Below are 16,603 nucleotides of genomic sequence, written 5' to 3' on the forward strand. Positions count from 1 at the left end.
CGCAGCCCGCCGGAGCCGCAGCGAGCCAGGGCCCCTCCTGGGGGTGGGATTTCGCCCTCCCCTCCATTGCACACACACACACACACACACACCCTCCGCTTTTGTTGCAGTGTCCCCTGGGACACCCCTCCCTGCCTCTGCCTCCAGGTCCTGGGGGTCGGGAGAGGGGGGTCGGGGGGGTAAGGTTCGGGCGGCGCCAGGACGCACGCGGCTCCGGGGAGCCAGGGGCGGGGAGGGGTGAGCGGAGCCGGAGCCGCGGGGGCCGCCGCTGCAGAAGGGGAGGAGAATGGGGAGGAGCTGGGGGGCAGGCGGCGGGGAAGGAGGGGTCTTAAGGGGCGGCCAGCCCAGGTCGGATTTCCTTCGAGGCTGGCGATCGGCAGAGCTCCCACCTAGAGCTCGCTGCAGCCGCCCTGCCCCGCGCCTCCGGAGACCGGGACGGGACCATGGTGAGAGCCCGGCGCGGCGCGCAGTGGCCGGCCCGCCGGGGCCGCCGAGGGTGGCGGGGCGGCGTGGGCGAGCCTCCGGGACCCGAGGAAGTTTCCGGGGTCGGCGCGGGCCCGGTGCCTTCAATCTCGCTCTGTCTCTTCCGCAGATGTGGACTCGCTGGCTCGCGCTCGCGCTCGCGCTGGTGGCGGTCGCCTGGGTCCGCGCCGAGGTAGGTGAGACGCGCAGGGGTCCCCGCTCGGGCGCGGGGCCGCTGGGGTCTGCGCGCGGGGCGGGCGCTGCACCCTGGGGATGCTCTCCCGGTTGGGACCGGGAGCTTCTGAGCGTGGGGAGGGGGGCGCTTGGGTCAGGAACGCTACTACGAAACTTAAACCTCAAAATCAGGAAGAGAAGTTTGGGCCAGGAGCGGGAGCCCCACCGAGGCGAACATGGAGGGAGAGTGGGGAGGGGGGAGAGGACGGGATGGGTGGTTTGGGCCGGGGGCGGCGACCGGAGCCGCAGCCGAGTTCAAAAAGGCGCCTTGAGCTCTTTCCTTCACTTAAGAGGCATCTGAGAAGAGTTGGGGATTTTTCCTTTCTAGTCTGTCTTCTGTCTCCTGTGGGGACTGGGGTGGGGGTGGGGGGAATAGAAACTCCCACAAAATCCCAAAAGATTCTTCTTTTTGGGCGGAATAAATTTTTTTCTCGCTTATAAAGCAAGTTTATAATTCTCTGATTTTTTTTTTCTTCCTTTGTAAAGTGTCCTCGGATTGTGTGTTATGGTCAGGTCGGGACCGGATAACGGCCTTTTAAAATCTCAAGCTTTCCCTTAAACTAGCATTGCGCAAGTGTGAGCCATCCATTGCTCAGCTCTTGGAGGGCTCGGTTTTTCCAAAGTATTTCAGCACTTTTTTGGTAATGTGTGTGTTTTTTTCCAACTCCAGTGACCTTCCTGAGACACTACAAACAGACCAACAAACCCTTCACTCACCAGCCCTTCCATTAACTCAAAGGTTTATGGACAGAAAATAAACAATTCTAAATTCCCTGGGCTCTAGTCTCCAGAAAAGTGAGGTCAGAAACCAAACATTTGATAATTATGGCAGGAAATGTGGAAGGAATTAAAAAGCATGAGGGAGAAGAAATGGAATGTACATTACAAAAGGAATAGCTCCCTGGTGGGTGGTTATTCTCCCTCTTGGAGTTTTTTTCTTCATATTACAGCTTAGCCCCACCCTTCACACCACCGCTGGACTCTGCCCAGAAAAAAATCATGGAAGCATGCAAGTCTTTACGATTAAACACACACACACACACACACACACACACACACACACACACATTATATTGAAATCACTACTCTCTCATTTAAATCACTACTACAGTCTTGGCTGAGCTAGAAGCAGGCTATTTTAACAAAGAATTAAAAAATAGCGAATGTTAATTGGCTATCTATTCTGTGTTGTAATAAAACTCCATTTTAATGTTGAGGAAACTGAGTCCTGAGGTTACACAATGTATCCGGGGCTCTGAGATGGTAGGGGTAGGGTTTGTACCCCAACAGTCTAGCATCACACTCTATGCTCTTAACCACTAACCTATATCAGGACCTCATAACTGCCTCGTACTTGTACAGCAGGCGGTGGGCTGCATGCATCCTTTCTTTTAAAACTTCTCCAACCTTGTAAGGGCTGTTTTGTTATCCCATTTTACAGAGGGAGAGACAGATTTGGGGAGATCAGGTAACCCGCCCAAGGTCACACAGCTAGTTAGATCTGAAGAAGGCTCTGAACACAGCTCCTTCCACCTTTGGAACCCATCCCAAACTCCAAATCAGCTTCTCTTGCATTGTTTTCCAGGTTTGAATTTGAGGGAAGACCCCTCTTCACTGGCTGACTGAGGCCTGGCTAGGGAACACCCTTGCTGGGCTCTAAAAAGGCAGCTGCAGCCCTTTGATGGATGAGGTGGATCCCTGGTTGGTTTTACGGCAGGCTTAGGAATTGCCAGCTAGTGTGTGAAATCGCTCTGTGAACTGGAATGTTAGTATGAGGTGTGAGGAGACTGGGTTCTCTTTCCATAAGGCTGTGTGGCCCAGGGTCCAGGATCTATTCTAGGCAGCCTGTGTTACACCCCCTCCCCCCAGTGCATTGCTGGGAAAAGCTTAGTTCTCATAGGCAGTTCCCCCAGCAGCAATTTCCTGTTTCAGGTAGAAGAGCCTAGAGCACTCTCGCAGAATTCCCAGACAAAATCCATGGGGAATAAGGTAAAATCAAGAAATGCTGAGATATGAAAATGGAGGAAGTTGATGTATAAAGGAGGCTGTGAAATCAGGGTATGAGGAATGAGGAGTAGGTTTGATCTAGGATTATCTTTTAACCAATCTCTTTTATATATATATATATATATATATATATATATATATATATATATATATATTATTGATTTCTGAGAGGAAGGGAGAGGGAGAGAGATAGAAACATCATTGATGAGAAGAGAATCATTGATTGGCTGCTCCCTGCATGCCCCTATCGTGAATCAAGCCCACAACCCAGGCATGTGCCCTTGACCAGAATCGAACCCAGGACCCTTCAGTCCAAAGGCCAATGTTCTATCCACTGAACAAAACTGTCTTGGGCCCAATCCAATCTCTTGGTGTCTGGCCTTAGTAACATTCAGCAATTTTTAAATCCATGTTTTAACAATATACCTTTAATTATTAATACAAAGGTAAATTAACTCCAGCAATTTCGATGTTATTTTAAGCATTTTATCATGCAGTTAACGGTGCTTGCAGTAGAAAATTTTTCCTTGTTAGCTGTAACAACATAAACAAAGCCAAGTGATGATATTTGCAGTCTTCATTGACATGACTCCACTTCAGTAGACTTTAGGGTTCAAATTGTACAAATATTACTGAACCTTTTAAAACTGAAATTTAGAAAATAAACTCAAGTTTTCTTGATGCCTTTTGGTTGAATACAAGCACAATGAGTCAATTCAACATAATTTTTAAAAATGTGATTGCCATGCTGTGGCTCAGTTGGTTGGAGCGTTGTCCTGTACACCAAAAGCTTGCGGGTTCGATCCTTGGTTGGGGCACATATCTAGGTTAAGGGTTCAATCCCAGTTTTGGGTGCATATAGGAAGCAACTGATCGATGTTTCTCACATCAATGCTTCTCTCTCTCTCTCTCTCTCTCTCTCAAAATCAATAAAACATATCCTGGAGTGAGGATATATAAATAAATATGATTGCCTGACAAATTACATTGCTATTTGAAGAAGTCAAGCCTTTGGAGTAGTAGAGGTGTCCCAGGCTTGGGGAAAGGTGCTTGTCATCATTGTTAATGCCAGGCTATAAATCCTGTTTCATTAGATTCAAGAATCTATTAGCAAATCTCATTTAAGGAAAGTGTTATTGCTTGGCACCTCAGGGTTGCTTTTTTGATTGCTTCCTCTTTCTTGCATTATCTTTGTCTTCATCCGCTACCACCAATGTGTTCCTTCTGGCCGTCTCCATCAACATTCTGGCCCAGCCACCTGAGCTCACACCCAGGCACTCTTTAGAGTCTGTGCTTGAAAGGGGTGTTGGGGTGGGGCACATCTCTGGATGAGCATATATTAGCATCCCATATGGGTGGAGAATGGGGGTGGCAACAGCAGAGGGAGTGCTTCACTAACAATTGCAGAGCCTCCCCTCTTCTAGATTCTGTTAGGAGGGGGCTTTGTGGACCTGCTCACTCTCCCTTATCTTTCTCCCTCACACTGAGAATGACTGCAGTTGACTGGGAGGCTGGGAAAGGTTGAGAACCCAGGTGCCAGCACATATGCCCTTGAGTCTCAGTTTTATTGGCTGATGTGGGAACTCCTCCATATGCTTTATGATTATTCTAATGGTGGATTCAGGCAGGCTTAGAGTCTCACCCATATCCTCTGACTTTTTGGAGCTGCAGCAAAACTAAGATTTTAATATCCATCTTGCACATTAACCACTAAAATAATCTCTTGTTTGTTTATCCTTTGGCAAATACACTACTTGCAGTGATTTCAAAGACCATTGTTGGAAATTGGGATGTTAAAACATAGCAGGGACTCACCTGAATAGCCAAAACAGATGGGCAAGTGCCCTGCACATTGAAGCCCTGGCCATTGAAAATGTCTTTAGAAGGGCAACATGCTACCCTTCCCATAGAAGTCTCTGGATTGGGTGCTGGAAAGCTGGAGTTGGGTCCCAGGCTTAGAGGAATGAGTTGGGGAGGAGCTGTGAGGTGAAGATTGGGAGGCATGGGTTGCAGTGGATGTAATGTCCTGAAGAAGGAAATAAAGTCAGTGAGGCAGAAAGATGTGTGTTTCCAGGAGAATGGAGAAAGTAAAGGGTGAGCTGTAAATACCAGGGGTTACACATGGAGAACTGGCAATGTCACCATGGCTTTTCCCCAGCACTCTTCAAATAATTGGACATTTGGACATAAAATTTCTAGCAGCCACAAATAGTGTTAGCTTAATGATGCCAGATATTACAGGAGTGAAAAAATACTTGCATTTAGGTAGGTTGATTTTGTAAGTCAGGTGATTAATGTCCTGCAGGTCAAATGCACACTTTTCTCTAAAGTGCTATATTCTGACATCTGTGACTGATGCCGGGTCCTTTCTCTGGGGGTGAGTCATTAACAGCATGGACCTTCCCTTCACCGGCCATCAATCAGTCAGCATTCCTTCTGCCGGCAGGGCAAACCCTACACACAGAGTCATGGATGAAGTAGAAGACATGGTCTCTGCTCTCAGGTTGCTTACAACTTAATGGTGAGCCAGGTGCTTTAAAATGGCAGGTACCACGTATCTACATATATAAAAGGCTAAGCGACCAGCTGACTGGCGGGTAGCTATGATGCACACTGACCACCAGTAGGCAGATGCTCAACGGAGGAGCTGCCCAGTGACAACAACTTTGCAGAGTGCCCTCTCACACTCCAGGACCCCTTGGGGGATGCCGGACTACTGGTTTCAGCTTGATCCCATAGGCCAGGCAGACGGACCCCACCTGTTGGAGGGACCCCACTCACTCTGCAGATGCCCTTCAAGCCCCGTCGCTGCTCCAGGTGTGGCCGGCAGGGGGAGGGACCTCGAGAGCTTGGCTCCAGGGCATGTCCGGCCCATTTCACCCAGTCCCATCCCACCAGCCACCTTCTAATTAATTTACTTTCAATGTGCACAAATCTGTGCACCAGGCCTCCAGTCTATATATATAAAACCCTAATATGCAAATAAACCAAACGGCAGAAAAACCGAACAACCGGTGGCTATGACATGCTCTGGCCACCATGGGGCGGGTGTGGAATATGGCGGGGATGGGAGCCAGCAGGATGGTGGAGCAGGTGAGCAGGGGTGCCAGACCAAGGCAGGGCTCCAGAAGCTGCCATTGGGGCGAGCCTCTGGTAGTTACTGAAAATTCTTTGCTCCCATGCACTGCAGTCCCGCTGGGCGCTCGCATCTGCTGCTGGTGCTGGCCCCGCTCACACCCGCTGCTGGCGCCAGAGCCGCTGCTGGTACCCTCTGCTGGTGCCCGGCGCCGGTCCCAATTGCTTGGCGCCATCAGCAGGTGCAAGCGGTGGCTGCCAGCCCCAATTGCCCCTCAGGGCTTCTCCACCTCCCCCTGCTCCTGAGGGGCGATCAGGGCCAGCAGCCGCCATTCACACCCACTGCTGGCAATGGCCCCACTTGCAACCGCTGCTGGTGCCTGGCACTGGTCCCGATCCCTTGGCGCCGTCAGCAGGTGAGCCGCAGCTGTCATCCCCAATAGCCCCTGAGGGCTTTCCACCCACCCCCCCACCCCCCCACCCCCCGCTTCTGAGGAATGATGGGGGCAGCAGCAGCCACTTGCTCACACAGGTGCAAGCGAGCAGGGCCAGCGCAGTCAGCATGTGGGAGCGGCAGTGGTGGGAGCGGGGCTGCCGGCAGACAGGAGACCAGGGGCTGTGGTGGGAGGGACCGGGTGGGGGCGCAGAGGATGGGCTGAGACCCTCCCCTGTGCCCACTGCTGCCTCGTGGCCCACAGTTCCTTTCAAGGTACAAAAGTTTGTGCACTGGGCCCCTAGTATTATTATAACTAGATGGTGAACAAGTATCTTTGCGAGTATTATTTTTGCTTCTTTACATTAACGTAAGGCTTATCTTGATTTTTAGAGTTCTTTTACATTAGTACAATGCACAAATTTGTAATATATAGCTTAATGAATTTTTACATATGGGTACACCCATGTAGCCACCACCCAACCAAGAGTGAAGGAGTCCAGGTGTGTAGAAACAGTTACAGTAAAAAAAGTGAGTAGATATGATCAAGGTTACATTTCATCACTCAAGGATCATTATGGTTTAATTAGTCCAGTCTCTTGATGTCTGGCCCTAGTAACATTTAATTCATGTTAAACCTTTAATAATTAATGAAAAGGTAAATTAATCCCATCAATAATGAAACTTTCAATTTGGATGTTATTGTAAGCATTTTAATATGTACTTACTTACCTGCTTGCAGTACAAAGTTATTTTTCTTATTAGCTACAAGACATATAGTAAATTCAGTTAATATATTTTTTATTGACATGAATTCATTTTAGCAAACTTTGGATCAGCTTTGGGGGAGCTGACTTTGCTGCTTTGCAGGGGGTATATTTCAAAACTCAATATAATCTACACTGAGAAACTAAATCAAAGAAAGAAACTAAAACAGTTAGATTTGACTACTTTGTCCTGGCCATTATTACTTTTAAAGGGACGCTATATAAGATGCCTGTCACGGCATTTATGATAGCTAAGAACTTAAAACCTATTACTCATGCAATAATTTAAGAGTTAAGAGTTAACAGCAATATGTGCCATTAAAAATTACATTTGCAAAAATTTTTAAGGCTCTGGCAAATGATTATGATTTCATTTAAAAAGCAGAACACCCCTCACACCAATGCCTTATCCTCACAACTGTGTAAAAATTTATGGAGAAGTGTTAGAAAATTCTTGGACTCCATCATGAAGATTCTTGTGACCCCTCTCCTTTTTCAAGAGGAATTTACCCTCCTAATATATGCTATTTTGTTTAAATAAAAGTTAATGTGTTATTTTCTGACAAAATAGGAAAATAAAATCCTATGTAATAAAAGGCTAATATGCAAATTGTCTCCTCTATCGGTAGTTCATCCGTGAGTTTGACCGGGGGCAGGGCCGGCTGGCCAACTGCCTGAGGCCCCTACCCCTGATTGGCCTTCCCCACCCCGATAGGGGCAGGCCGGCCAGACCCCACCTGTGCACGAATTTGTGCACAGGGCCTCTGTTCATAACAGCTTAGAGAATATAGAAAAAAACGAGAGCAAAGAATAAAATTACCCATAATTCCACCAGCTACAGATAAACCAGTCCTTTATTCCTCCTTTCAGAGAAATAATCAAAATCAATCAGCAGATGTATGTGATGTGCCTACTAGACATTGTAGGCAATAAAAATAAGTACCTCTTAATTCTATGAGATAAATGGCCTGCAGAGATAGCACAAACATGACATGCATGTCACTACTACCCGCTCCCTTTCCCCTGACAGATATTGTTAATCAATCATAGAACTCTGTCCTTATGAGCCTAGAGGAGGTTTGAAAGTGTTTCTCAGCAATATTCTAAGTAGCCATTAGCAACTTTTATTTCACATCAGTTATCCTGTTTGTGAGATAAAAGGTGTAATGGCTACCACAATGAGAAGGTATCTTCAGACCAAAAAATGAAGCAGGCAACACCATAGAAAATGACCACATTTATTAAAGGGTAATTTACTTATGGGAAGATTGGGGCAGAGCAGAAAAGATGATCCAGCAATCTGCAGATTATTCTCCACTTAACAAGACAAAGGGACACGAGGGGCCCTACCTCCTTGTGGTCCTGTGATAGACGATTGTTTATAATCCATGCTATTATCAGCTTATATTTATCTTGAATGTCATGCCATTCTGGCTGTTACTGACAAAAATGTTCATGGCTACATTTTTAAGGAACACATATCATCAACTAGAAAGCTTTAATATGCTTGTTAAATATCGTGAGGTTGTTCAAAGGTCACCGTATGAAACTTAAAACTGAAATGAAATTCGGGACACAGAGATGGAATTGGTTTTGTTCACATCTGCATCTATACACATATATTTGCCATTCCTGCTAGAAAAGTCAATCCAATTTGACAACCTTGCTCTATCTTTAGCCAAAATGAAGGTGCGTAGAAGGCAGCGTTTGGGACTATGTGACCTGGGGTAATAGGTGTTTAGGACCAGAGCAGCAAATGGATGAAAATGTTAATAAAACAGCACTTTGTTCTTGGTCCCAGCTTTTAAGTTTTTTAAATGATTTTGATTCAAACACCTTCAAGTAAGGCAAACCCTCTAATGTTAGCCATCAACAAAAATATGATAATGATAGCTTCCTTGGCTGTTCTGACGGGTTAAAGCGTGGCTTTCGCTGAGGCTCTAAGAGCTGCTGCTGTCATAGATAACAGCTTCTGCATTAGCAGCCGCCTGGCAATAACCTGCTAATAGAAAGCTCTTTGGGTAGTTGGAGTACAAAATGGATTGTATAAATCAGCATTTTCTGCTGTGGTTGGAGGATTTCCATATAATCTCTTCACAGACATTTTCTATGCTCATTTAGAAGCCATCACCTATGAGCCTATTCGCAGGGTTAAGTTTGAATGTCAAACTTAAATAATGTCAAAATGTCCCCTAAATAATCCTGGATAATATTTGTGACCAACTAAACTGTTGTCAAAACAAGTCATGTGACACATGTCAAAAGCCATGACGTGTTGCAGGCCCAGATTTATATATGTGTGCGTCATGGGATATTGATGTAGGGAAAATGCCTCCTTGTCTTTATTTGTTACTGTGTTCAAGATTTAAAACCCTGTGTCTGAAGTGAAGTTTGTCTTTTCCCCCACAGTCTTTCCTCCTTTCCTCCAACCATAGTTAATGAGTGTAACTTATTAATCTCCCACGAAAGTGCCAGCCATTAATGCTAGTCACTTTGCACCAATGCTGCTATGAAGAATAGTGTGGGACCAGAAGGCACACCACATAGGTCCCTGATCTGAAGGAGCTGCTACCACCATACCATTACTGTGCAGCTCAAATGGACCTGGCCATCAAGGGGCCAACTCTATGGCTTTTGAAGAAATTACCATACCCTTAATCACCTCCTACTGCTGGTTCGGAAAACGATGAAGTGTGGCAGTGGATGGACGCCTTCTCAGAATTTGAGAGGCTCCACTGGAGCTGCTGGGCCATTGACCACTAGCCAATCTGTCCAGTAGGGGGCAGTTTTTTTGTGTGGAACTTGATCTGAAATTGTGTCTGTCCCTGGAGTGCTGGTGCTCTTCTCTGATCGCCCATGTTCATGTCACCTCAGCCTTCCACGGAGTTCCTTCCTTCATTCTCTTCTCTTGGTCTCATATCTGGGTGTTTCCAACTTTTATCTTTAACATGGACCTGTTACAGAACCTTCTCATTTTTAAGTGGGACATTATAAAATCGTGAAAGAGTCCTTGTCTTAGGACGCCTGCTCAACTTCTTTCTTGTTGATGTTACCTTTCTAAAGCCACCTGATGCCTCACTGCGGCCTCAGTTATGGTGAGAGCAAGGGGTAGTGGAGCAGGTTACAATTCTGGTGTCATCTGGCTGTGAGACCTTGTGTGAGTTATTTAATCTCCCCGAGTTCACTTTCCTCATCTTCGAAATGGGAATAATGACTGTCTCTCTGCCTATCTATCCAGTTCAGTAATGGAAAAGTTTTCCTCTACTCATGGCTTATACTTGACACCAAACATCTGCAAGAGATGAAGTGCCTCTCGCCATTCCCTAATAGGCCTGACAATATTGCTGACTTTGTCATGATTTCAGCAAGAGAATTCTCAAGTTACACATTAGCATTTACTTGGCATTGTCTGTATTTGTCTGACCTGTGTGCTGGCTCAGGTTGTTGCTCTGTTTTTGATTTATCTTTGGGGGAAAGTATGCATAATGGTTTGACACTCAGGCTTTGAAGCTAGATTTCCCTAATTTAAAGCACTGCCCTTATAGCCCTGTGATCTTGGGGAAGTTAGTTAGCCTCTCTGGGCCTATTTCCTCATCTATAAAATAGGCTTACCACAGAGTATTTCACCCGTAGGTTGCTTGTGACGATTAAACAGCTATTTATTACATGTAAAGCAATTAGGAAAGTGGTTTGGCACATAGAGTGCAATAAGTGTTAGCTATTATTATCATTCTTGCAGCATCCCTATCTTTTGGAAGAGTTCCAAAGCCATGGTGTTTGTGTGTGTGTGTTGGGGGGGGGGGGATGTGTGTGTGTGCACGCGCACGTGCATGCACACGCGCACATGCCTGTGCTCATGGCTTGCAGAACTCCTCTTGCCTCTTTTACTTTCTCTAGAGCAGCGGTTCTCAACCTGTGGGTCGTGACCCCTTTGGGGGTCAAATGACCCTTTCACAGGGGTCGCCTAAGACCATCGGAAAACACATATATAATTACATATTGTTTTTGTGATTAATCACTATGCTTTAATTACGTTCAATTTGTAACAATGAAAATACATCCTGCACATCAGATATTTACATAACGATTCATAATAGTAGCAAATTACAGTTATGAAGTAGCAATGAAAATAATTTTATGGTTGGGGGTCACCACAACATGAGGAACTGTATTAAAGGATTGCGGCATTAGGAAGGTTGAGAACCACTGCTCTAGAGATTAATGATCACCTTCTTTTAAAAATGCAAGTAGGGTATTTATTTCAGTGGATGCTTTAACGCCCAGAATTCATATCAGAACCCTTGCTTCTATTGAGCCAATCTTGTCTTCACATTGTCAGATAGTGTTTCCTCTGTGAAGCCAGAGCCCTATCATTCCTCCAGGGGAAGAATTAAGTCCTCAGTGAGCACCTCCCGTGCACCGGCAGTGACCTGTGCAAGCCAGCGGAGAACAAGGGAGAGACTTGGAAAGGGAAGCAGAGTGAGAAAAAGCACAGAAGAGAGATAATCAAACTCGTCTGGAATTTTTCCACATTTAGCTTTTCTCTCTTTTATGTCCCTCCTTAAAAATGGAGGGAGCCACGAGATATCTTGGATTTTTTGTGGAATGCTCATTTTCACATTTTCTTGCTGTAGTCCCCTTGGTATGTCTATTACTGGGCCACAAATCCTAAATTTGGGGTTTGGAAAAATTTGATCAGGCAAAGGAATAGAACTTTTTGCTTCCATTGTTTGAAAAATAAATAACCTCTTCTCAAGACAGGGTCGGAAGTATTCCTGGAGCAGGCTGGATTTGTCCCTTTGGGAGCCACGGCAACGCCTAGGGTGTTTTGCACACAAACCTTGCATCCGGGCACTGCTGTATCTGGCGTCCAGCCCTGACTGCAGCCTCACGTGACCACCCATTCCCAGGCCCCAGAGCCGGGTCTCCATTGCTGCCTGTGTGGCTGTCTGCTCTCCTGTTCATGTTTCCCCACTTCCTTCTCGCCTCTCCTTCTCCATCTCATCTTCCTCCTCCACCATTAGAGAGTGTGTGGGCTGCATTAGGAGCTGTGGGAACATCTCAGGCACCAGGCTCACATTTAATGCAGAGAGAAAGCAGCAAGGAATGTTGATGCATTATTGTGCTTCACACTTCTGGAGCAAAGCCAACTTTTTAAAGTAACTCAAGAAAGGAAAGTAAAAAGCATCATAAGCATGTTCTCCGTCAGGCACTGAGTTAGTGCTGGTGACAAGGACAAAGACCCTGTTCCCCAGGTGCTTGCAGTCCTTTTCTTTTAAAAATGCAACTAGGGTATTTATTTCAGTGGATGCTTTAACGCCCAGAATTCATATCAGAACCCTTGCTTCTACTGAGCCAATTTTGCCTTCACATTTCTCGATAGTGTTTCCTCTGTGAAGCCAGAGCCCTATCATTCCTCCAGGGGAAGAATTAAGTCCTCATTGAGCACCTCCCGTGCTCAATTGATCAGGCTCAGATTGATCCAGTGTGGTAAGTGCTAGGACGGGGCAGCAGCGAGTCTTCCGGGAAGTCCTCCAAGAGGGGATGCCCCACAAGCTGAGTGCTGGTTGGTGGGACAACCGGTGGAGGAGAGGGAAAAGCCTTATCTAATTTAATTCTCACAACCTGATAATGACATGATTATCATCTTATTTTTATCTGTGAAGAAACCATGACTCAGAGGATTCAGTTAGTGACTCAAAATCAGCTACCTACGTACATAGTAAACAGGACTTCGACTCTCGGCAAATGCCCTGTTCTAGACCCTCTGTGTCTTAACTTTCAAAGTGACTTTGAAACCAAACTAAAACGGGTTTTCTAGGTAACAGGGACTAAAAACAACAACAACAACAAAAAACCCAACAACAACAAACTACACACACACACATGCACAAAAACCTGTACAGTCCTCTTCCATTATGTCAGCTAAGCGCCTCGATCGATACTTCAGGCTGGTCATTCTGGCCACATAGACATGGGCATACTAGTAGTCTAGTCCCAACTTGGTTCAGCCAGCTGCTTCTCTGACCCCCATGAAGTATAGTTATTCCATCAGAGCCCTTGTAGCATCATGGTCAGTGGCTCAGGCGATGTTTGAAGGCAGTCCCTTTGTCCTTCCGGTATATTCACAACCCCTCCACATTGAATAGGACCAAATTGCAAGACATGTCTAAGACTCAGCTGAGTTGCTGGGTGAGGTTGTTCAGACCATCTACGGCACCAGTGCAGCTGCCTCAGGGGGCAAATGAGGCCGACTCCATTCTGCACTCTGCTTACCAGGCTGTTCACCCTGGCATGGGGCTTGTGTGCCCAACTAGAAGGGACATTTTTTCCTAACTGATGTGCAAAGCTCCCAAACTCAACATTTTCTTTCATATATATGATGCTTTTTGGACTATGCTGGGCCATTTATCCATCTGTACATTTTATAAATTGACATCATTCAGTCTTGCAAAACTTTCATTCCAGGCCTCCATCAAAAGGCAGTTTTGTACTTTTTGCCAATTTTTCCTCTGGATTCGTTAAGGTGATACATGTGGAAATTTTTTAAAAATCTGCTTTTGCCAGGCTGGCATGGATCAGTGGTTGAGCATTGACCTATGAACCAGGAGGTCGTGGTTCAATTCCCAGTCAGGACACGAACCACGATTGTGGGCTCAGTCCCTAGTGGGGTCGAGCAGGAAGCAGCTGAACAATGATTCTCTCTCATCTGACTCTGATGTTTCTATCTCTCTCTCCCTCTCCCTTCCTCTCTGAAATCAATAAAAAAAAATATATTTTTTTAATTTGCTTTTTTTTTTTTTTTTTTTGCATTCACCAATGTGCTACTTTTAGCTGTTGCCCAACTCAGTCTAGTTTGGGAACTGTGATTCCCCAGGAATTAAGAAAAGTATTCCCAGCTTCCCTGTGATTGCTGGATTAGCACAAATTCCCTCAGCCCACAGTGGAATTCCAGCCCTGAAGAAAAAATGTCTTAGGCAGTGAACTCCCAGCCCGGAGCCTATCAGGGGTTGTGTCATGTGTTGCATTAGCTGAACAAAAGGCAAGCGGGCTTTCCGGCCTTGCTCCCCCTCCTCCCCGCACCCCCCTGGAGAGGCTAGTGAACATCTAGACAGTGTCTGCTTGGCACTGAGCCTTTTCAGCACAATCTGCACAGCTCTGCAGCGCTGACTTGGGTTCCTCTCTTCACTCGTTTCCCCAGTTTTCTTAACCTTAAACTTGTCTCGGGGACTGGCCTGACCCCACGTATAGTAAGAAGCAGGTGAGTACATTTATGAGACTGTCGGGATTCCACAGTCTTGAGAGGTTCAGAGTTGGGAAGATACCAGCAGTGCTGCCTGAAGCTGGAACTGAGTTTACAGAGAGCCTGGAAGTGAGCTGGCCTCAGACAAGCCTCTATTGATGGGGCCGGGCAGAGATGGGCTGGAGTGCATGACCCGGGGAGACCACGCACCCAGGTGATGAGTCTCCTGCCTACCATGGGAAGTGTGAACATGGGTGAGTCACTGGACCCCTCATCTGCAAAAAATGGGGGTTAGAGTAGGGGAGCTCTAAAACCCAGATCTGCAGTCCTATCCCTACAAAAGCAGGCAGACAATTTAGGTTGGATTATCAAAATATCCTACTAAATGCAGTAGGATATTTGATTAACTCTTTTCTGGGAGAGGCAGCTTGAAAGAGAAGCTGGTGCAGGAATGGAAAAAGAGAATGAGTAAAAGCAGGAGGCATTCTGTGTCCCACCTGCATTGAGTGTAATATAAACAGCACAGCATGGGGCACTGAACAGTCCTCGTGCCCAGGAAGTTCAAGTGCTGTTGGCTCTCTAGGAAGGGGTCGCTTGATTTTCCACCTTAGAAACCAGCCGTCCAACAACACTGGGCGAGACATGAAGAATGCTGAGTCCCCTTGGGGTTGAGCAAGGAAATTTTTTTTTTAAAAAAAGAAGACAACCCAAAATTCCAAAGTTTGCAACTTCAGCTTTTATATGACTTTCTTCTGACCTTCTAAAATGTTCACACTTTCTTTTTAAAATGTTGCCTGACCCGTAATTTTAATTTCTGGAGCCCTTATTGCTTTCTCACCGTGTTACTGGCCCATGCCCAGGATCCTGGGTTTCCTGAGCAGGTATTGATGAAGTTGCTCCTCTAGTCCCCATGCCTTTCTCTCTAAATCAGTCCAGGGCTTTTGTTACAGCTGAGAACACTGCTCTTTGGCTTCGACCTCCTGGGTTAAATTAAGTGACTTACTGGGGTGAAGGCAGTGAGGAAACAGAGGCCAGAGCAGATGTTTTCATCCTGCTTAAATGCTTGCTACCTTAACTGCATTCCAGTTCCTGAATCCCACATAATCCGGGTATGCTATATTGTGCAGACTGTTGGTATAAGTAGGAGCACGCCCAATGTTGCTTGGTACAGTGTCAGAATTGAATTAAAATTGGCTGTGCTCCAAGGTAGATTACATGCACAGACACAAACATAAATTTCACTCCTTAATTGACACTACTTAATTGACTTAAGTTTCACTACTTGGAGAACATGACTACCTGCCTATAGCTCAAATACACTCCCCTCACAAAAACAAGTTTCTATGGGAACTAATGGAGAGAAGTATATATATTATTAAATTTCCCTTAATTTGACTGCTTAGTTCAGTGTTTGACTGGTATTTTGCTGTCCTGATTCCTTTCTGAGCCTGGGCATATAGAAAATAGTGATGAGGAGTGCTTATTTTTTTTGTGGTTGTGAGGTTTGCTTGCTAATGTACGTTAACTTAATGTATGTCATTCATTCATTTTTTCATTCATTCATTTCCTACCCCATTCCAAAAACCAGAGGTACACTTTTCCTCTCAAATCCCAGGACTAGCACGCCCCACTAGCTTCTCTGTTAGCATCAGGCTAACTAAACCAATTTGCAGTTATGGAGAAGGACCCAAGTTTGTGGCATACCATTTGCAACCTAAAATAAAATGGATGAAGAACTCAAAAATCAGTTCAGAGAAATTTCTGGTGACTGTCTCCAGGCTCATCTAAACTTCAGTGTGAACTTGGTATGTGTGACATTTCTATTAAAGCAGCTAAAAGCTATTGAATTGAGCAGACTCACACATACTTGAGTTCCATTCACTCTTAGGGTCCCTATCAGGAGGGCCCAGCCCAGCTCACAAAAACCTGCCTTTGAGGTGGAGGCAGAATTCACATGTGCTCAGAACACTCAGCTTTTCATCTCCAAGGGCATCCCCATCCTTGGGTCTTCACTATAGATTATTATTATGACACTACAATTAATTGGGCCCAGGCGTAGGTGCACATCAGAAGCAGAAAAGTCATTTGGCTTCTCCTTAGAGTTCTAACACCTTTCAGGAATATGGCCATTTCTGTTTTGTTCCCGTGCTCTTCCTCTAGTCTTCTATCCTTGGCATTTTTCTTTTCTTTCCTCTCGTATTCTGTGTGGCCTTGGCCTTGCCAACAGCCACACACGGAGAAACAGACTTCCTGGTTTAGCTACTTACTTTAGGTTAATACTCTCACTTTATGCATTAATTGGTGTCTGCGTCATGTTCAACAGAAGAGTAATTTTCTTCATGGCACCAAGGGCTGGCTAATGATCAAAGAAAACCCCAGCAC

General features: G+C 45.8%; 1 protein-coding gene across 2 annotated transcripts in view; it reads left to right on the forward strand.

The window, feature by feature from the left end:
* Positions 1–290: 290 nt before the first annotated feature.
* FSTL1 (follistatin like 1) overlaps positions 291–16,603 on the forward strand; it is a 53,304-nt gene continuing 36,991 nt past the window's right edge. Inside the window, exons 1-2 of one of the 2 annotated variants that reach the window (XM_081087681.1) lie at positions 291–446; positions 593–655. In XM_081087681.1, the coding sequence (XP_080943807.1) occupies positions 444–446; positions 593–655 (66 nt within the window). In that variant the 5' untranslated portion in view covers positions 291–443. The remainder of the gene's footprint in view (positions 447–592; positions 656–16,603) is intronic. The other variant, XM_081087682.1, reaches the window with a different exon arrangement.

This window comes from Myotis nattereri, assembly GCF_964212035.1.
Source record: "Myotis nattereri genome assembly, chromosome: 3".
NCBI classification, from domain to species: Eukaryota; Metazoa; Chordata; class Mammalia; order Chiroptera; family Vespertilionidae; genus Myotis; species Myotis nattereri.